Raw genomic sequence first — 21,962 nt, 5'->3', positions numbered from 1 at the left:
TTAGAGTATTTCTCTCTCACAACAAAATAGCTTCAGTCGATTTATCAGTCAACTTTAATACCAGCTGAACATGTCTCAGATCAGAAGTTAATCACCCAACCAAACACACACATAAACTCCACTGAGAAAGAAAAACAACCGACAATGCAGTAATAAATTTTGAGATCATTCTTTTCAAATGTTGTTGTGATACAGCTAGCTAGCACTATCACCTAACAAGGATGGATCACTCCTTTTAATTGATTTATTAGTCTCTCTACTGTGGTAATTTTATTAAGGTATAGTGGAGCAGGTTATGTTAGCACTTATCTTGAGATCTAGCTTCAGTTTTCTATTAGTGGCGGCACCAACTGATGTACACTGAACATGACCAATATCTGATAGAGTTTACTTGTTCTTTATGTTCAGTCCATATGTTCATCTTATTCATCTTTTTGCCTTCTTTCTTAGTTGCTTTTCTTTGCAATGTTCGGTCCATATGTTCATCTTATTCGTCTTGTTTACCTCTTTTTCTTGTCATTTCCCTTTCAATTTAATTATTAGAGTATGAATTTGGCGCCCTGGTGGGCTAGCACCCTGTTTATCCACACCGTTGGATTGAATTCTAAAAAGCTGCTCAAACAAACACTAACAGCAGCAGACGGCTGCACAGTCCAGTAAAAAAATGAAATATATACCTGTCTAACTTCTGTGAATCAAAATGATGTGTTTATGTTGTTGTATGGAGTTCATTCTCCTCTGTTGAACTATTTAAGATATAGTCCCATAATTTTTAGTTGCACACCGTGGTACCTGTGTTCCATATATAGATAGCATGATGGCTAAGGCACATAAGTGTGTAAGAGCATCTCCAAGAGCCTTTCAAAAATCTACTCTCTAAATTATTATTTAGAGAGTCATTTGAGTAAAAGTTGTTTTCTATATCTTTATACTCTCCAACAACTTTTCTATATTTCGTGCGCAGTCTAGAGAGCCATTCTCACTCTCCATCTTTGGCTGACGAGAAATCCGGAACAGAAGATATCTATATTTGTATATCCAATTGAAGAGGTTGTTGAAGAGTGTTTTTTCACCAAAATCTCTATTCATGTAAATTAGAAAAATAATAAAGAATCTCTTGAGCATCTCTAAGAGCCTTTCTAAAATTTACTCTCTAAATCATCATTTGAAGAGTCATTTGAGTAAAAGTTATTTTCTATATCTTTATACTCTCCAACATTTTTTTCTATATCTTGTGCACAATATAGAGAGCCATCCTCACTCCATCTTTGGAGAGCGAGAAATTCAGAATAAAAGATATCTATATTTGGATATCTAATTAAAGAGGTTGTTGGAGGGTGTTTTTTCACCAAAATCTATATTCCTATAAATTAGAGAAATAATAAAAAATCTCTTGGAGATGCACTAAGGCCCAATAATATGAAAATCATAAAGTGACGCTTTGTAATACATTAATTCAAGCACAAAGTGATCTGGAATGCAAAATTATATTAAAAAACAGGTATACACCAATCTGCAGCATAACATCATCTGCTACTACATAGAAATCCGATATACAACCAGTTCTATCTGTTATAAATATTTTTTACTATGCCACTTATCCTGTCTTCCGTTGAAGTTGACGGGCAATCGCATGCAACAGCTGAGAAAGAGAGGGCCACACCATTTTCATTTATATTATTACTATTGTACATATCGAGTCAGGGTTCCCAAAGGCGGCACTAAGTGCATGCTTCAGCGCGCTTCAGCGTTAAGCGGATGGGTGAAAGTGAATCTAGCCCTTTAGTGGGTTTTGGATGATTAAATGATAATGTGATTAAAGGTCTGATCTATTTGCTAAGTGTTGGATAGGAAATGAGTTATCTCACGGGTACTTGATGAAAGCCAGAATGATGTGTTGTTGTATAAATAATCTAGTTCAAACACAAAACAACAATGCAAATGAAATTCATGTAAGGCTTAGTCATTGTGGGATTTCTATGAGTTATATTAAAGCAAGCACGTTGAGAAATAATTAATGAGACATGAGTGATTGCACATGGAATGGTCTCACTTTTTAGAGCTTGCTACATTGAAAGACAATTATACAAATGATCTTAATGAATGATTCAACACCAAGTGTAACTTGATGGCTTGAGATGGTGAAGATAGCAAGGAAAGGCTTCGAGGTACTAAGTAAGGGTGAAGGGCAAGCGATGGCTTGGCGACCAAGGAACCTAGTTAGGGTGAAGAAGGAAGTATTTGCATTTAGTTGAGGTACCAATCAAACTATGTTGGTCACATTGAAGTGAAGGATCAAGTCTTGGATAATTTGTTGAAGTGACTTGATACATTTGAAGTCAACTCACATTTGTTGAATGGAATCAAGTTACATGCTCAAGGAGAAAATCAAAGTCAACATGTTGACACCCTCACTTGATGATGATTGAAGGCTATGGCATTTGGTTTGAAGGAAATCAACTCATGCGACTCAACTCTGTTTTCATTTTATCTTGAGTTAATAGGTATGTCGTACTATTAAGAGAGATGCATCATGTTGATAGATGATTATTCATAAGTGCTCAAGCCAACCCATCTGAGGATTGAGTGAAAGAGTCACACAAGTGCTAACTCACTTTGTTGCAGCTGGAAATACCAGATGTGTCCGGTATGATACCGGATGTGTCCGGTATTGGGTCAGCCGTGGTGACTTCATCGGTGTTCTTGGTTTGGTTCGTCGGGAGTTCCGACAAGTGTCAGGAGTTCCGGGGGCTGGAAGTCCCGACAATCGTCGAGAGTTTCGACGCCTCACAGCATCATTGACTTAGTGACCGTTAGAGCTGTACGGGCAATACGTGTCCGGTATTCCCAACGGCTCTATAACGGCTAGTTTTTCAAAGGGGCTATAAATACCCCTTAGCCTCCACCTTTGGAGGCTACTGGTTCTGCTGACTTCTATATACGTTTTTAAGCCTTGAGAACACTCTCCAACCCTCTCTTAGTGAGTGATTGATCCAATTTGCAAAATCTATCTTGTGGGTTGAGTGAGATTCAAAATTGAGAGCATGCCACCCTTGAGCACTTGTGCATATTTGTTGATCTCGTGATTTGCATTTGTTACTCTTGGACTCCTCGGTCCTAGATTGCTAGGCATCGCTGGAGAGCACCTAAGAGATTGTGGTGTGCCTTGGGAAGTTTGTAACGGTTTGATTCCACCGCCGTAAGGGAAGGGATCAACTAGTGGAAGGAGGAAAAGGTGTTGGAAAAGACTCTAGCTGGGGTGACCTTTGTGGTCCTTTACAGCTAACTTTCATTGGGTCGCTCGTAGCCCCCTCAACGGAGAGTAGGACTCGACGGAGTCCGAACTTCGGTAAAACAAACACCGTGTCTCGATCTCTCTTTTCATTTGGTATTTGTGTTACTTCTGTGTTGCTTGAGCTTGTAAACAGGTTACCAAAAGGTGCCAACAACTTGGTGTAAAAGGAGAAATCAAAAGGAAGAAGTTGGGACCTGATCTGCACAACCCGTGTATACTGAACGTGTCTGGTATTGATACAGGACACGCCAGGTATTGGAGGACTGAGCCGACTTCATTTGTTTGTCGCCCTAACTTTGTGTTGCAGGGTTGTAGCTCCTAGATACTTTCTCAATATCTTGTATACTTTGTGTTTAACTCGTGAGGGGTTCATTTCTCTGATTTGGAATTTCTGAGACATCAGAAATTTCCATTCTAATCGTTTCCGCATGTTAAAGGGTTGATTTTTTAGAAACACATATTCACCCCCCTCTAGGCGGCATCCTCGTTCCTTTCAATGGGTAATGCTTTGCTTTGGGGCATAAGCGCTCTCAAAGTGGTGCGACCGCCTTGGTGGAGCAGGGGAGGCGGGAAGGGAGGGGGAGGTGTGCACGCAGGGTCGCCAGCCGGTGTGCGGAGAACTAGAGGCGAGGGCGCAAGGCAACTGGCAAGAGGCGGAAGGTGGAGCCGCTAACGCCGCTGCCGAGCCTAGGACTACCCCGCCGTCGCTAAGAGCCAGAGCCTGAGCGTCGTCGCCATCGCCTACGTGCCGAGCGCGAGTAGGGGAGGGAGCAGAAGATGGAGCGACGGCGCTGCGAGGAAGATGAAGATGGGAGATGAAAAAACATCGACGGCTATCAGGTTGTGTGCCTTCGCTGGAGCAGTGAAAAGGTTAATTAGGCCAAAGAAACGTGTGGGTGCGGTGGAACATCGGTTTGTATTGAATTAATGGGCTTCTAGATGGGCCACTAAATAAAAGCCCATACCATCATTTTTTCCTTTTTATTTTCCATTTCTTTTTTCTTTCAACATCTTTTGATAAATCAGCACCTAACTCAAATGCATGTTGGATGCTTTGAGTTATGTGTTAGGGGTGTATTATATGTTCTTTTCTGAGAAAGACACTCAAAAGAGTGTCTCATATCTGATATGCATAAGGAAAACAATAGCTCGTACAAAATGACAACTTGACACAAAATGACATCTAAAAAAATAAGAGTACATTGAAGATCAAACTAGTCATCTTCTTCCTTTGATCATCCATTGCCTGTCGAAAATTGAAAAATGCGCTGAACAGCAAAGGAAAGGGACACCTGCAAAATCCACTCATCGCTTATAACGAGATCTAGAACCCACCGAAAGAACATCAATTGGAGGAACCCTCCAAGGAACATAGGCTTACAATCCTTCACCACCAAAACAGAGTATTGGAGATGTCAGACCTTGCAATAGAACCAAAAGAAGAGGTTGAAATCATCGTGAAGAGAGCCAACTGACTACTTTCCTGATAAGCACACCGACTGCCACCAAGATCTAAAGATAACCAATAGATCTAACAGACCAAACTCTCAGTGGCCATTCGTCGACGCTGAATCAAACGTCGACGAGGTAGGGAGAGGCCAGAGAGACCTTATTCTAGTGCGTCATCATTGTCACCGCCTCATCGATGATGCCAAAAAACAAACCCTAGAAGAACAAGGATCAACAAAAAACTAAAAACTACGGAGGGGTCGGGTCTCCACTCCTCTAGCCACCGAGGCATTTCTGCTGGGAAGGGCGATAGTGGCAGTTGTTTTTCTCTTGTGGGCGGCGGCTTAGGGGGTGTATTATATGTTAGGGACCTATTAGTGTGTTCAGGGTCCAATTACATAGCCAAGAAACTTGTGAGATAATGATTACGGTCCATTTATAACCCCTAGATGTTCTTTTGTAAATACAAGCCCCACTAGGGGAATTTGTGAAAAATCTCCCCAACCACCTACCCTACAAAAAGGGGTCTTGCCCTTCATTTATTTTCACTGTCTTAGTTGCTCTCCAATCTCATCTCTCAAGACCAACATTTGGAATTTTTTTGGCATTTCAAAACACTTATGTACACTTAGGAACGCTTAAGCTCTAGGAGATAGGTCACCACTCGCAGTGTTTAACGCTTTTTGTATTGCATGTAAATAATGTATATGACCTCTCCAGTTAGCATTATCATGCGCTCGTAAGAAAACATGGATATAGATTTTTAGAAACTTGTATATTAGGTTTAAGACCAAGGGAAAAAAATAGAATACTAACATCAGCAAAGCGAAAACAATTCAGAATAGTTTGTCCAGGAACATAAAAAAGAGTCAGATATTCGAGAATATGAAAACGGGTAAATACGGACATCAACCAAAACAGATGGGGAAGCAGAAGGGACCTAGCCCCTGATTCATTTGCACTCTCTCAATTGATCTCCATTCTCATCTCTCATTTGTTCGGTCCAAGACCAAAATTCTAAATTTCTGCTGCATTACAAAATGCTTAAACACGCTTAGGAACGATTAAGCACGCTCGGTGGGTCGCCACTCGCGTAGCGCTTAATGCTTTTGTAACCTTGTATCTAGTTAGTTGATTGTGTTTATCTTTAAGAAATATGGAGCAATACTATTATACGTATCCAGCTAGCTAAGTGTGTTCTCTTTATTTGTTGTTGCTAAGGTTCATATCTGATCCTGTTAGAACATAAGTCACAGCCTGTGTGTGTACAAGTTAGGGTTTATATTGTATTAGGATGGATGGTAAAACTTTTACTGTCCTTGTCATGTAACATGTACCTTTACCATGTAAGTGATAATTATGACAATGATTTACCCTGTTGAATGTACTATTTGTAACGCCAAGTGCTTATACTGGAAGTTTTTTTTGCATACGACATTGAGGTCGAGCTTGCAGCTGTTGCAATGATTCCCTTGCTGGATAAGGATGAAGATGTTATGGGCTAAGCTAAGTAGATGTGACTGCTTGCCCTACTTTACTTCTAGCTTAATGTGGATAATTTTAAGAGTAACATTTGTATCTGTGTTTGGTTGTATTGTTAGTAGTAGCATTGCCTGTGCATGTTTCTCTCAAAATATATATTTTATGAGTTTGTTGGTTCGGTACTTGAGGAAACTGATGGAATTCTAATGGGAATGATAAATTTTTTTCTGTTATCTTCTAGGAACCGATGGGTTGAGGCCAAATCATATACGACTACCACTAAAAGTTTAATGGGTGCTGATTTTTTAAATGGCAACGATATTTTTGAATTCCTTGATTTTTTTTCTAAATTTTCTGAAATGATTTAGTCGGTTGGGATTCTAATCCTTCTCCCAAATGGGTGTGGGAAATCTGCCCCATTTCATGTTGAAAACCATGTGCATTTGTTCCCCACCAATCCACCGTCTAAAGGAGGGGCGAGACCAAGTTTTATTCTTCAATTCAAATCACAGTGTTGAAAACTAGAAAAAAAAACCTAAAATAAGGATAAAATCTAAGTTATAGTCTTGAAAATAATCTTGAAAACTGAGAAATAGAACGTTGCACGCACCAGAGTGGCCTAATGCCCAAGAGGTCATTCATTTCTCCCCCCGCACTGAGTAGCCCAGGACCCGGGATGCATCCAAATTTCCAATCAGGTAGCCGTCTTAGGGTCCGTTTGGTTGGGCTTTTGGCTTTGACTTTTTGCCCCAAAAGCCAAAAGCCCAACCAAAGAGGCTGTTTTTGGAGGCTGCTTTTTCAGAAGCAGCTGCTTTTCCGTAGTACATTTTTGAAAGCTGGTTTGACCCTGCTTTTGGCTTTTGGCTTTCTGCTTTTCGAAATTGGTGGAATAAAAAGCTCTTCCATAGTTGTTTTAAGAGAGATAAAGATAGAAGGTATATTTTATACTTGTTTAATCAAACAGCTTTCAGCTTTTCTACAGCTCACAGCCCACAGTAGCTTTCCCACAGCTCACAGCCCACAGCAGCTTTTCCCACAGCCACAGCTCAACCAAACACACCCTTAGTTGTCCGGTCTAAATTCCGCAAAGTCTGCGCTATTGGTTGTCTCGTTCTCCGTTCAGAGCTCACTCGTCAAGGACTTGTCGCTCAGGACAGGGTTGTCGCTGTTGCCAAGTCCAAAGATAAAATTTTAATTCCCAAAAAAAGAGCTTTCCTCTTTACCCGATTTATCGTTTGGGTTAGAGAAGAAGAAATCTTAGGCCATATTTGGATACCTCATAGATTGTGGAATCTGACTTCTAAAAGTTAGATTGTTGCAAGCTAGATTATAGAAGCTAAGTTAGAGGTTGTTTGGATTCATAGATTGCATGAGTTGCGATAGACAACTTTTTAGAGTAAATTACCATAATGTCCTCACTTTTTTTATTTTTTATGTTGCTGCTATGGAAGAAAGAGGGACAACATGGTCTTTTGATGTCTAGAAGCTGCAAGAAGCTAGTTTCCCTCGGCGATTTTTTTTTTAATTTTAACCGTTTTTTGAATATAATTTTAAATCTAACACTGTCGGATTTTTAAAAAAAACTAACACTTTTGGCCGCGCCTATTTTCGTGGCGCGGCCAAAAGCCTGTGCCGCGCCATGATGGTGGCGCGGCAGAGGGCTGACGTGGCGGCGACCCGGTCCGCTGACCGCTGACAGGGCAGGGCTCTGCCGCGCCACCGATCTTGGCGCGGCACTGCCGCGCCCTAATACATGGCGCGACAGGGCCAAATAAATATAGCGCGCGAGCCCCCCACCCGCACGCACCCCTGCCCGCCCGCGCACGCCGCCAGCCAGCCGCCGCGCCCCGCCGTCGCCCAGCGCACGCCTCCAGCGCCCGCACGCGGCCGTGCCCGCCCACGCCGCGCCCGCCCGCGCCCTCGCCGGCCACTCCCGCCAGCCGCGGCCGCCCGCGCCTCGCAGTACCCTCGCCGGCCGCGCCACGAACGCCGGCGCGTCAAGGCCGCCCGCTCCTAAGGTACCTCTCTCTTGATTTAAAGTTATTTTGATTATTATTGTATTAGGATAATTAGTTTGTGATTTACGTAGATAGTTTTTAGATTTTAGGTATTTATTATTTAGTTTGTGATTATTATTGTTTTAGGATATTTAGTTTGTGATTGATTAGGTATTTATTATTTAGTTTGTAGTTAGTTATTTAGTTAGGGATTGTAGCGAGCCGGTCGAGGGATCGTAATTCATTCGAACGTTTCGATCGTGGGTTAATCCTACCGTGGCCGTAACGCTGAGCGTAACTCGCTCCCTCGCTTCTTGGTTGGTGTTTATTTTACGATCTCTAGTCCCTATCCACGTCCATAGCACATGACCATCGGGCTTATCCTTGTACCGATATGTACATGTGCTTTCATATTGCATTACAAGTAGTTCAAATTTTGCAATGCTACATAATGTTAATTTAAATTTTGTTAATTTGAATACTCTAACGTTTTGTTTATCAATTTGTAACAGGATGGCCCCTCCCACGCAGCACCCGTTATACCCCATTCTTGAGGTGGAGTACGACGACTAGCACCGAACACACATCTTGAGCGACAATGACGCAGAGGTGGCCTTGCCTCCTTTGAGGCCCTGCACGCACACCAGGGCGCATCAGTGGGACGAGCGTTACGTGCCGTACATACGGCGTGCCGGCTTCCTCGAGCTTGTCCGTGTTGTCAACCACGGTCTTCCGCCCCTTGACCCAGCACTACTTACTGTAGCTGTAGACAGGTGCGAGTGCATTCTTTGTACGTAAACTTTCTTCTAATAAATTTGAGACTACTAACAGTCGTTCTATTCTTATAACAGGTGGAGGCCTGAGACCCACACGTTCCACTTACCTTGTGGCGAGATGACCTTGACGTTACAGGACGTGAAGGCTATTTAGGCCATCGGTTGGGGGGGACTTCCAGTGACAGTGATAGTTGACAACGATCACTAGAGGGAGCTGGTGGCTCAGTTTACTGGTTTTCTTCCACCGGACGACGAGGCCTCCAAGAAAAATAAGTGAGAAATTCAAGTCTATTTAATACTTGCATTGCTTTATAGCTGGCATCGGGTCTCATTTTCTTTGATCAATTACTAGGAAAAGTTCCGGTGTTTCGTCGTCCTGGATCACAGAGCGCTTTGAGTACTTGGACCCACAAGCTGAGGAGGCACAGATCGATAGGTTCGCTCGAGTGTGGCTCTAGGCACTTTCTTGGTGCTTTCCTCTTCCTAGACGCCTCGGGCAACACCATCAGCTGGATCTTCCTTGACATACTTCGCCAGCCAGTGGGAGAACATAGCGGGGTACAGCTAGGGCAGCGCAGTCCTGGCATGGACGTATCGACAGCTATGCGTTGTCTACCGTCGCACCTCAGGACATGCGAACCTTGGCGGTTGCTCCTACCTACTCCAGGTTTGGTGTTGGGAACGATTGCCCGTTGGGAGGCCCTTTAATAATGGTTTACCGGTAAGTACTTTGGTTTATTATATTCTTCCAGGCATTTAGATATGATGAGATTATTTGTTGCTAATTCGTTATCGTATTCAATGCAGCAATGGAACGGGCATGATACACTCCCTACAGCTCTGTATATCTGGACGGAAGCACAGTTAGTTAGAGGGAATGCGTGGCGCAAGTACAGGGAGTATACGGACGGTCTCGATGTCCTGACACAGCACCAGGTTACGCTCTCTATACTATCATAGCAGTGTCTTCTTCGATGTACACTATATCACAACCTAACACAATTACGAAATTTTAGGTGTTTTGGTGTCCTTGGGATTCTCCGGAGCTCCAGGACTATCTGAGTCCTATCACTAGGGACAAGTCACACGAGTATCGCTGCGACGTCCCTCTTATTTTCTTCCATGTGGTCGAGATTCACTTGCCCATCCGGGTCTGCAAACAGTTTGGAAGAATGACATGGTGTCCACCACCGCTTTACTCCATCAATCAAGAATTGCACTGGGTGCGTTATCGATTAATAACAATGCTACAATTCAGAGGTGTGTTTGGTACAACTAACATCGTTTTGTTGCAGGTTTGACCGCAGGAAGAGGTACAAGACCAAGGATTGGCGCGTGACACATAGCTCGTACATCCATTTGTGGCAGACCAGGGTACCACATGCGGTCCTTGAGGGTCCTCCACACGACCAGCACACCTTCGACGAGTACCTGCGGTGGCTTCACAGGTCTACGAGGACACATATCAAGCCCCCGTACACTGACGTGGCGATTGACGAGGACTCGGAGGAAGATGTCATCGAAGATGTGTACGACTGTCACCACTAGGGAGGACACACAGCTACAGAGAGCCCCGCTTCAAAGATACATGGTAAGATACTTGAATGGTATAATTTGTTATCATTTTGGTATTAAGTATGTGTACTAAAACTATCCAACCGTGTTTCTGTACCCAGTCGACACAATTGTCAAGGCTGTCCAACGAAGCAGCGTTCCGGCTTCACGAGTCTAGAGGGCAGGGGCCAGGCGTTCTCGCTGACTTTTGTGGAGGTAAACATAAACTTGTTCGTTTCAAAAATATTTCTTTATTGTAATTGCGTTTGGCTAATGAACTAACTTTAACGTCTATTTATGCAGAAGGTGAAGAAGAGCTGCAGGAAGCTAGCTCAGAAGTTGAGCTGCATGGACACCCCTTATGAGGAACCGCCACTCCCCGCGCGGTCGGGTGGCACTGTCTTCAGCCTCTTTGAGGACACCAGCCGGCTCTTCTCAGGCGATGACACAGGGTGCCACTTCCGCGGTGCGTACACCACCACATCTTAGCGCTGGGAAGGACCCTACAACCGAGGACGAGGAGGACGACGATGACGACGACGACGAACCCCCGGGCTTCCGTGGACAGCATGGCCAGTGGGACGAATGGCCGCAGAACGAGATCGGCATGTCTCAGCTAGGTGGTGCCCCGTTGGCACCCAAGGAGCCTCACAGGTACTAACAAAGATAGTTTGTTTCAGTACATAGGCTCCATGAACTAACGATCATAAAGAATTATAAGTAATCGTGCGTATCATATACCTACAGGGTACGAGCCGTACGCACCGTCGACGCGACCATACCGACGTTGGCTACACTCCCAATGTGTTGCCAACAAATCCAAAGAGACAGAGGCGTCCGAGGGATCCTTACACTCCTGGATCTTAGTTTGTTTAGGTCAAACGAATATTGACATCCGAAACTTGCGGGGTTATTTGGTTATTTTATGTCAAACTTATGTCAAAACAATGAATATGTTATGTGGCAGCTTGTCAACTTGCTTCTTATTCGTTTCGTTGAGTCGCGGCAGCACTGCCGGCGAGATTGAGTACCCTACAGTCCCGGCGTATCTGGACACCGGTGGCAATTTTTCGTAATTGATTAGTTAAAATGGTGCATAACCGTATTATGAAAGACGAAAAACTAATCATTGGCTTATCAAATTCTCTATTCGGCCATAAAAAAACTCAACAATATACTGGCGCGACGCGTTTCGATTCTACCATCCAGGTAGCTCGGGCCGGCGACGGGCGCAGCGGCCAGGTGGTGTGGCTGCTCGTGCGGTATGTTTGGTTCGGCCGCGCCACTCAACACGGCGCGGCACTGCCGCGCCAGGGTCGGTGGCGCGGCACTGCCGCGCCATGATGGGTGGCGCGGTAGGACCGGCCACGTCAGCGGCCCCCCGGCCGCCCCACGCCACGTCAGCCCTATGCCGCGCCACCATGCATGGCGCGGCACAGGCATTTGGCCGCGCCAGGGCAATAGGCGCGGCCAAAAGTGTTAGTTTAAAAAAAATTGTCAGTGTTAGATTTAAAATTATATTAAAAAAAGGGTTAAAATTAAAAAAAAATTCCCCTCAGCTTACCAGATTATGGAATCTAGAGGTCCATAGATTCTAGAAGCTGGCTAGAAGCTATGGCTATTTGGAACCTATCCTAGATTCTAGAATCCAGCTTCTACAATCTCAGTGAATCCAAACGGCCGTTAGATGAGTATTTAAGAATATGTTTGTTTCTTTAATTCCTCAGCTAAAAAATTAGCTTCTAGACAAAAATACCCTCCCTCCTCTCTTTCCTCTCTCACCTGGTTAGAGAGAGAATAGAGGATAGAGATGATTTTTTGAGATACCCTCGCTCCTACCTTTTTTCTCTCTCTCTCACCTGGTTAGAGAGAAAATAGAGGATAGAGATGACTTTTTTTATCCGTAGTCACTTTTAGAGCAACTCTAACAGATGGTGTATTCAGATTTTTAGTAAAAATAGGACTCCAACAGATATTGTGTCCAGTAATCCAAAACAAGAAGCCATGTATCCCATACTTCTCGCTATCTAGAAATAGCACACCGTGGTCTCTCGCTATTCCTCTTCCCTTCGTGAATTTATGTTCGGCGCTCCCCTTCCTGCATGAATTTTTGTTGTCGCTATCCAGAAATAGCATGTTTTCAAATACACAAGAGGCAAAATAGCTAGGCTATCGTAGAGTTCTCATTTTTTTAGGACTTCTCTATCTTACACAATGGCTAAAACAAGAAATTTAGCTATTAGTTTTAGACGAACTCTTGGAGTTGCTCTTAGCCCTTGTTAGCTAGGTTTGAAGGACTAGTTCAACCCTGCTTGTCTTTAATAGTCAGCTAAAAAATAGCCATCTAGTTGTTAGCCCTTGTCTGTTTAATTCCTCAGCTGAAAATTAGCTTCTAGACAAAAATACCCTCCCTCCTACCTTTCCTCTCTCACCTGGTTAGAGAGAGAGGATAGAGATGATTTTTTGAAATAACCTCTCTCCTACCTTTTTCGCTCACCTAGTTAGAGAGAAAATAGAGGATAGAGATGACCTTTTTTATTGTATTACTTTTCGCTCTTGTTAGCTAGGTTTGAAGGACTAGTTCAGCTCTGCTTGTTAGCTGGATTTGAAGGACTGGTGAACTAAAAACTAGTTAAGGCTTTGGCTAAACTTAGCCTACCTATTGGCCCTCCGCACTTTTAGCCCTTGTTAGATGGATTTGACGGACTAGTCCAGCCCTTGTTAGCTAGGTTGAAGGACTAGTGAACTAATAAAGTTGAGAATTGGCTAAACTTTAGGATTAGTAAACTAACAACTAGTTAAAGTTTTGGCTAAACTTAGAGCCTAAACTTTAGCCCTTGGTACTTTTAGCCCTTGTTAGCCGAGTTTAAAGGACTAGTTTACTTAGTTGAAGGACTAGTTTAATGAACTAACAACTATAAAGCCTAAACTTTAGCCCTTCGCGCTTTTAACTCTTCTTAGCTGAGTTTGAAGGACTTGTTTATTTAGCTGAAGGACTAGTTTAGTCAACTGGGTTCGAAGGACTAGTTTAGTGAACTAACAAGATGAGGCTTTGGTTAAAGGCTAATGTTAAGACTTAATCAGCTGGGTTTGAAGGATTAACTTAGTGAACTAATAAGTTGAGGCTTTGGCTAAAGGATAATGTTAAGACGTTGGTTAAACTTTAAACCATCCATTAGTGCTGAATCAGTTGTTAGCCCATGGGAGCCCTAAACGATCTCACGATATTCATGTATGGCCACAGGCCAGGCCCACGAGAGCACATGTCAGGTGAGGCCATGACCTCATGTATGGCCACAAGCCCACAAGAGCACTTTGTCAGTTGAGCCCATGCCCTCTTTTCATTCCGATACCGATCGATGGTATCATGAGCCAGGTTATTGTTGCAAAGAGCCAAAGAAATCTCCAAATCGCATGGTAGTCCGGGAAACCGTAGCATCTCGCTTGAACACTTCATTTTATTCCTCATCATCATAAACATGACATCCAAACTAGACATCGAGCATGCAGTACATCCGTCACTCCGATCAAGAAAGACGCATACAGCATACTACACTGCATGTCCCAACCAGACACACATGCACATACAAATAAAGCACAACACATAACGACGACTAGCTAGAGCTAGCACGGCGACCGATACTCTACGGCAGCGTAGGTACGTAGCAGCAGCAGCCGTAGGGCCATGCCACGCCGGCGGTGGTCGAGCGCCGCCGCCGTACGCCACCCCGCGCGCGGTATCCAGGAGCAGGACACGCGGTCCGCTCTCGCGTGCATCTCAAGACCCCTGCGCCTGGTCGATGCGGTGCTGCGCTGCGTCCTTGATGTCGCGGGCCTTGGACGCCAGCCTCGCCTTGGCGTGGTCCAGCTGGTCGGCGCCCGGCGGGTGCTTGCCCGTCAGGTACTTGTACATCCAGGAGAACACGGACAGCGCGGCGACGCCGAGGCCGCCGGAGGTGATGAACCCGGCCGCCATGAGCGCCAGCGCGATGGCGGCCGGCACCAGCACCGGGCTGAAGATCACCAGCACGGGGGTGGCCACCGTGAGCGCGATCACGGTGCCGGCCAGGATCAGCCCGGACAGCACCAGCATCGACCCGCCGAATGTCGCGGCCGTCGCGGCCTTGAGCGCCGTCATCATGGCGCCCTGCTTCTGCTGCGCCTCGCCATGCATGCCGCCCCCGCGATGCTGGTCGCCGTAGCCCCCGCCACCTCCCGTCCCGCCCCGGTGGTGATCAGCCATGGCAAGCTGCTAGCTTAGCAGAGCGAGGTAGGTACCACGTGCTTACACTGCCCAGAGCGCCTACTACCGCTGCCACTGATGCTACGATCGACTACGAGTGAGGCGGACGAGGTCCAGGGAGAGCGGGGGTTTATAGAGGGCGTGGGGATGCGCGGAGGCGGGACCTGGCGCGGCCGCGTGGGACGCATGCGGGACTCGTGTCCGGGGCCGCGCGACACCTGTGTGAGGGTGTCGGGCTTGCGCGGTTGCGCCGCTTCCGCGCGGCGATATGTACGAGGTTGTGGACGCCCTGCCGTTGGATCGGCCGCTGTTTGCCGGAGGTGGCGAGGCCGAATCTCATGTGAGTCTGGGCTTTTCTTTTTTTTTTCCTTTTGTCTTCCGTGTCTCTGAAATCCAATTCCGTGTCTCACCATTAGCAGGCCTGCGATAGTCTGGGTCCATGCAATGGTTTCTGTGCCCATCGGCCCATACATTCATCTCACACCAAACGGTCCATTTTCTTCTTTTTATATTAAAAAAAGCTATTCTGGTCTCTGGATGCAGTAGTATGGACTAATCGCCTGATTCCGATGCTGGCGTGTAAAGTCAGGAGGCCTTGGAAACTGAAAAGCTCTGACTAGGATACTAGGCGAAAGGGAGACATGAATCAACGTTTTGGAGCCGTTCAGACCGTTGCTAGCGTGGCCACAATAGGTCGGTCACCCGGTTATGCCTTCCTTTTCGAGATGAACCACTGAAGCCAAAGCTACTACTAGCACCAAGCTTTTGCCGGCCTCCTAATTTCGACTTTGTCCCTCCATTCTTACTGGACCAGGTGGAGCGGTGCAGCTTTGGCTTGCTGTTACACGTGGATCAGTTTCTTGCACAGCGCAAAAATTGATCCGCCTGATTTTGGCTGCAAATTTGCTTCACTTTCAAGTGTGTTCGACGGTAAGTAAATAAATTTCTTATTGCGTAGGACAATGGTTTCCACGTCAAGCCTATGTGGCTTGTGCCCCCGCCACTCCTTTGGCAGCTTGCCCTGTGCAGCTGCTGCAGTTGCTTGCTGCTATACGTACAATACTTTGATGGGAACAGTTCCGCTCCAATTAAACCAAACACGCATTTTTTGCAAGGAAAAATTCGAAGCACAGCCCTTTCCACTCCAAAATGCCAAACTAAGCGTGCCTTTGTATCTCTCTTCTCCTCTCCGCACCTCTTTTCATAAAAAAGGGGCAGACCCTCTTTTTCATGCGAATAAACAACTTGTTCGTTTGTTGGTTTTAGCCAGCCCAAACCAGCCAGCCAACAGTGTTTTTTTCTCACAACAAACCAGCACCAGCCAGCCCAAACTAGCCCAGCCGAAAAATTCCTGCACAGCACATTATGAGTTCATGACCCGCTCACTATTCATGAAACAGTGGCCTGCTTTTGCCCCGTGACCTGTACTCAATCAGGTGCCATACTGGTCGACCGGCAAGTAGGCGGATCATATACACCTTTTTCCCTTTTGGTCCCCCTTTCCACCCAGAATACCCAACAAGTTGGAAAAAGGAAAAAAAAACATCTCATACGTATACTACTCCCTTGGCCCGTGGCCCAAGTCCAGCTGTTGCGCAACACGACAACGCTGTGGTGGATACTGCCTGGAATCATCAGTGAGGGTAATCCTCCTGTTAGGGCCCTACCTCCTGTAGTCCGCTGTGACGACGGACGCATGCTTATCCCTCTTTACATTACACAAGTCGCAGATAAGCACGTACTTACGTGGCCTCAGATTTTTATCTCGTTCGTTAGGAGTAAAGACGAGGGCTCCCGCTTCTGTCATCGCTTGCTTGCTGCGTGTCTTTCTCCCTTTCGTCTCTCTCCAGTACCACCGCAAAGCACGATGGCGACGCTGACGCCTTCGCGCCACTTGCTCCACCAAGCTATCGATCGGCACTCTGACAGATTTGTTTTCTATTTCAAATTAGTAACACGCATGTGGTTAAATCCTTTCGTTTTGTTTTTTATCTTACACTCCAAATCCAATGTGTCCATCTTCGAGCTGGAGCTGTGCTAACCACCTCTCGATATCGCTGCCGTGGGCAACCCACCTTCCTATTACGTCAGCGTTTGTTTACCGCTGGGCTGTGGGCTCTGCAATTTTAGGTTTTAGCTTTTGAGCGGGTATATTATTGGATTTCGATTTCGTGTCATGAGTTCAGGTCGCTGTTCTGTTGACTTGCGCGCCTGTTTAGCCGCTGCTGGATATTTATCAGATGATGGCGCACTCATTGCAGGTACTACCAACGAACAAAGCGGATTGTTCTTGATCTCATCGTCTCCCTACGTTTTTTTTACATTAAACTTATCAGCAGCACAAGCCCTGAGGCCTCAGCACACCACCCTGACAAGTGACAACGACGCATATACCGAAAATTCGTTTCGCATACAAGACACTTGATTACACACAGACACCTTCTTTCATTCCGCTTGCGCGAGTTGCACGGAGCAACAGCGGCATCCGGAGCGGAGCTCGTCCGGACCCCAACCAATTGCGCCCGAGCTTATCGCATTCCATCCGGTGGAGCTGTCACCGGGATGCGCGCGCGCGCGCCGTCGCATTCGCGCGGCCCCGTCGTGCAGTGCACCGCGCAAGTGCAGCGCAGGGCCTTGTTGTCCTGTTCCTCCGCCTTCGCTGGCGCATCATCATCCGTCGTTGCACGCCTCATTGCCTCGCCGCGGTGCCCGGTGGCTGGCTGGCTCTGACCGATCGCCGCGGGGCTAGATGACGAGCTGCTCCACGCGCGGCACCATCGCCGCCTGCTCGACCGGCGCGGCAGGGAACCATGGCTGGGCCGGCCGGTTAAGCTGGGAAGGCGGGGGCACCAGCGCCATGGCCATGTTGGCAGCCGCGGCCTCGCCTCGCTTCCGCCTCTTGGGCGAACCGCTGGTCGAGGACGACGAGGAGGACGAGGAGGAGGAGGAGAAGGACGAGTCCGAGGAGGTGGCGGGCTCGGGCGACGGCCGCTTGTCCCCGGCGGCCGCGGCGGCGATCTCGGAGCCGATGCGGAGCGGGAAGTTGAGGAGCGCGCGCGAGCCGCGCATGCGGTAGGCGGCGCGGTCGTAGGCGAGCGCGGCGTCCTCGGCGGTGTCGTAGGTGCCGAGCCAGACGCGCGCGCCGTTCTTGGCGGGGTCCCTGATCTCCGCCGCGAACTTGCCCCACGGGCGCTGCCTGACCCCTCTGTAGTGCTTGCCCCTGGCCACGGCCGCCGCGGCCTCCTCCCGCCTGGGCGTGGCGGCCGCCTCGCCGCCCTCGCTGCTGGGCGTCAGCGGCTCCGCCGGGTCCAGGAGGCCGCCGAAGCAGGAGGAGGAGCCGTCGTAGGAGTAGGAGTAGGAGTGGGAGTCCGGGGACCGCACCGGCTCGGGCTTCACGTGCGCGAAGGAGCCGTCGGGCAGCCAGCCGTAGGCGAAGGCGTCCTGCAGCGCCCCGAACACCACCATGTCGTCGGCGTCGTCGGTGCGGAACGGGAGCGAGCCGCTCCACTGGTCCGCCACCAGGCTCCCGAAGCTCTCGTCGGCCGGCCGCGCCGCCGCCGGCTCCTCCAGGAGGTGCTGCCGGATGGTGTCCAGCACCAACGCCTCCGACGCCGGGTTCAGCAGCATCCTGGAATCGAGTTCTGTCTCTCTGTTTGGTTTATGAGTTGATGACGAAACTGAGAAGGAGGGAGTGAGCTGTGTGTGTGTGTCGAACGGGAATGGAAGAAGTGATCGAGTTGAACGGCGAGGGCTGGGCCGGGGGCCGGTTTATATAGGCGGAGGCGGGTTCACACCGGCGTCGCGGTTCGTTGAACTTTCCTAACCTGGAGCCACGTGCCGGAATGGGGGTTTTCCCGGTAAAAATTCAAAATTAAAATAAGCAGCGGTCAAGGCCCAGTTATGCGACGCTAACGCCAGTGCTAGTGATTGCAATCTAGTCGGCTAGAGTAGTTTGCGGGGAGGGCCGCTCGCTTTCCGCGCCCGGCCGTTGGTTAGATTAGAAGAAGGATCGGGATTAGCAGTCCGGTGGCGTCAGCGATGAGGTCGGCGTCAGCTGGAGGTGGATCGCTCGCGGCCGGGCTCGTCTCCTCTCGTCCCGTCGTGGCGTTGGGGGCACCGGGCACGCAGGGATCGGGATCGGGATCGTGCCTCGTGTGTGCGTGCCGCGGCGCCGTTGGCCCGTGCCACCGCTCGGTGCTTCTAGATGGTCCAACGCCTGCCCTGCCCTGGTCTGCCCGGGCGCATATCCCGCCTCGGGGTCTCGGGTATATTCACACGGCGATCTCGCGTGATGATCAAGAAGGGACACTTGTTTTTTCCCATGTCTTTGGTGATTTTTATTATTATACGAAAAGCTCTTCGAATCGGGTCTCTTAAGCAGCTGACTTTTGTAGATAATCTCGTGACACCAAGTCCTGAGCTCCTGACCTGCATTTCTCTCGTGTTTTTTAGACGAGAGGCGTTTTGTTCCATGGAAATTCCTCCGCCGTAAGCAGATAAAAGAGCGCGGAATCGACACCGGAGCCGTGACAAGACCTATGGATGGATCTGTATTCAATGCGGTGGCCCTGAAGCTTTGCCGTTGCAGGAAGAAATGGCGTGGAAGTCATGTGGTGCATTGCTTCTAGACCGTCTTGTGGTTGCACTAGAAGACGAGAGGATAGAGACGGCCACAGCTTTTGTGGGGGCCCAGCCCGTGAGGAGAAAGACGAGAACACTAGTAGAGCTTGAAAGCATCAACAGCTACTTTTATCCTGGACTTTCTGAAAATCTGAACGAAGGCACTGCACGCTGCAGGCCGCAGCCTGCCTTCTTTCACCCGCTGAGCTTCTAGTTCTATATATATATATATATATATATATATATATATACACGTACTCGTACTCCTATCAACGTAGCGTGATCGTCCGAAGGCGGATGATCTGATCCACTCGTCCTGATATCCACCGTACATGCACGCAAGTCTGTAGTCTAGTACGTATCATTCACTGTGGGGTATGTAGAAACGTTGGCGGTACAGTAATTGTTACGGCCGATAATGGGTGCAATGACAGGAACTGAGGACTGAAGATTTCAAGGCCTTGACGTGGTTTTCCAGCTAGCTACGTCCTGTTCGCTTGAATTTATCAGCTATGAGATAATTTTTTTTTCTCATAATAAATCAGTCTCAATTGACTTATCAGCCGCAGAAACCATCAGCCGAATAGAGCCCCAGTTAGGGTGATCCATGACTGCTTAGCTTTCGTTGTAACAGAGTCGCGCCAGTGGGACTCTTGCTTTGCTTGCACAGACATGCTGTTGTCCGAGAATTATTTAACAGCGGAATACGTGATTTTCTCCGGATCACGACTCCGGAGGACACATCAGCTGCGTGGAAGTGTTGGAAAGCCTGTTCGCTCGTTGATTTTTTGGCTGATAAACTTGAATGATGCTGGTTTGTTGTAAGAAAAAATACTGTTGACCAGATAAGTCTTGATTGAAACTAGCGAACGAACATGCTGATGATGTCCAGAAGTTCTGTTCCAGCATTCGATTGCGACGCGCCCTACTATTTAGCATAGTGGAGCGTGGCTAGGGCGTTTTGTCATTTAGGAAATGTGCGAATTAAACTTCCAAAAAAATGTCGAATTGGTAACGTTTCAGGGTGCAGTACCAGAATCGTATATTCATTCCTATCAGTTTAGAGCATCAGTTTATTACGAAATGGCACATGCACGAACGCTAGTTTCTTAATCTTAAGGGGCAAGATCCACAGAAAATTCTGGAGCTGCTTGTTGGATAGTGATCAGGTCCATAGAAAAATTTGGCCATTGGACAGTAGTGATCCTTTGGAGCTGCTTATAAGGTCTGAATCGGAATAAAACCGCCGGCAGCTCAGACTTCTTATCAAGGCTGATCACGACGGTTATTGTCATCGCTAGCTTGACACTGAATCGAATCTAATCTGCCACAGGCTGCTGGTTTGTGGTTTCCAGTTCCAACCACCATCCGTCACTGCCCGCCACAAGGCCACCACGGTTTTCGTTTGGTTCGTATTATAAACAAAGGAGCTCTATGGACTATGGGTGGGCGCATACTCCAGGAACAGATGGTTAGACTAGTCAAAGGTCAAGACAGACTTTGACCGTGGACTAGTCCTGAGCCGCAGGACCCACGCCCACCCCACCCCCACCCCCACCCCACGTCTGCCGGTCTGGGCTCCAGGTCACGGGCGCAGCGAAGACTTGCCTTGTCGTGCGTGCGGGAGACGTCATGGCCCACGGCCTCAACAGCAGCGGCAGCTTCTCGGCTCCTTCCTTCCTGCCGTCATGCTTCTGCTGTCTCTGCCCGCGATCGTATAGTAGTAGCTGCCTGCCTGCCTGCCTGCTCGTGCAGGCACAACAATGCTTCATGCACCATCAGTCCGTCGCTCCCGTCCGATCTGGAACGGACGCCCCGTATTGACTTCAGCCAGCATGCAGGCTCGACATAATGAGGGTGTTCGGCTGGCTGGTGGCCGGCTGGCTGGCCGACCAGCCCACACACGAAACCACTGTTTATGTGAACAGTGTTTTCAGACAGAATAATATTTTTGTCTCACAACAATTAATCGAAACAGTATTTTAGTTTATTTTTCAGTCCTGTCGAACCGTCTCATTACACATGTACATGCCTGTGTCTAGTAGCGCAGCGCAGTATAGTCATGGGACAGGGAGAAATCAAAGGACCCTCTTGACGCCCGTGTCCAATCTGTTTAAGCTTGAGGCGACAGCAACAGCACTGTTTAGGTAAGCTTTGGACAGTCGGGACTTCAACGTGCTGCAGACTTCAGTCCCGCCTCTACCTGTAGCTTCTCACTACCTGCGGCTGCACTCCAAGGAAGTGTTCGGCTGGTACGAAATATTTACTGTTTATACCGGAAAAACACTGTTTATATTAAAATGTCAGGAAAGAAAAATACTACTCCAGTTAAAAAAATAAGCGGAACAAGTGGACTCGTTTCCAGACGAACACAGCCCGAAGCATCGGCTACTAGTAGTTTTACCTTATGGTTGGCCTGAGGCTGAGAGGAGTAGTCCATCTTGTCCACGGTCTCCCACCGGGACTCTGACCGCACGTTTCAGTAAGTCGATGGCACCATGCTAAACTTTGCGGCGAGAATCGTCAAAGGGGCGCATGGAAACGAC

The 21,962-nt window shown here is 47.7% G+C and overlaps 2 protein-coding genes across 2 annotated transcripts; both read right to left on the bottom strand.

Annotated features, from left to right (window-relative positions):
- Positions 1-14,195: 14,195 nt before the first annotated feature.
- On the bottom strand, positions 14,196-15,151 carry LOC136491213 (oleosin Zm-I-like). Its single transcript, XM_066487452.1, has one exon. It carries the CDS (start codon positions 14,794-14,796, stop codon positions 14,332-14,334), a length of 465 nt encoding a protein of 154 aa, XP_066343549.1. The 5' UTR covers positions 14,797-15,151; the 3' UTR covers positions 14,196-14,331.
- Positions 15,152-17,170: 2,019 nt separating this feature from the next.
- Positions 17,171-18,544, bottom strand: LOC136491212 (ethylene-responsive transcription factor 2-like). Its single transcript, XM_066487451.1, has one exon. It carries the CDS (start codon positions 18,421-18,423, stop codon positions 17,542-17,544), a length of 882 nt encoding a protein of 293 aa, XP_066343548.1. The 5' UTR covers positions 18,424-18,544; the 3' UTR covers positions 17,171-17,541.
- Between the last annotated feature and the right edge of the window lie 3,418 nt (positions 18,545-21,962).

The sequence above is a fragment of the Miscanthus floridulus genome, chromosome 11, assembly GCF_019320115.1.
Source record: "Miscanthus floridulus cultivar M001 chromosome 11, ASM1932011v1, whole genome shotgun sequence".
Classification (NCBI taxonomy): Eukaryota; Viridiplantae; Streptophyta; class Magnoliopsida; order Poales; family Poaceae; genus Miscanthus; species Miscanthus floridulus.
Note: the sequence above shows the minus strand (reverse complement) of the source record. Positions and strands in the feature narration are given on the sequence as shown.

Excerpts from the sequence above, each read along its gene's own strand:
- LOC136491213 (XM_066487452.1), bottom strand. The coding sequence starts at position 14,796 with ATGGCTGATCACCACCGGGGCGGGACGGGAGGTGGCGGGGGCTACGGC.
- LOC136491212 (XM_066487451.1), bottom strand. The coding sequence starts at position 18,423 with ATGCTGCTGAACCCGGCGTCGGAGGCGTTGGTGCTGGACACCATCCGG.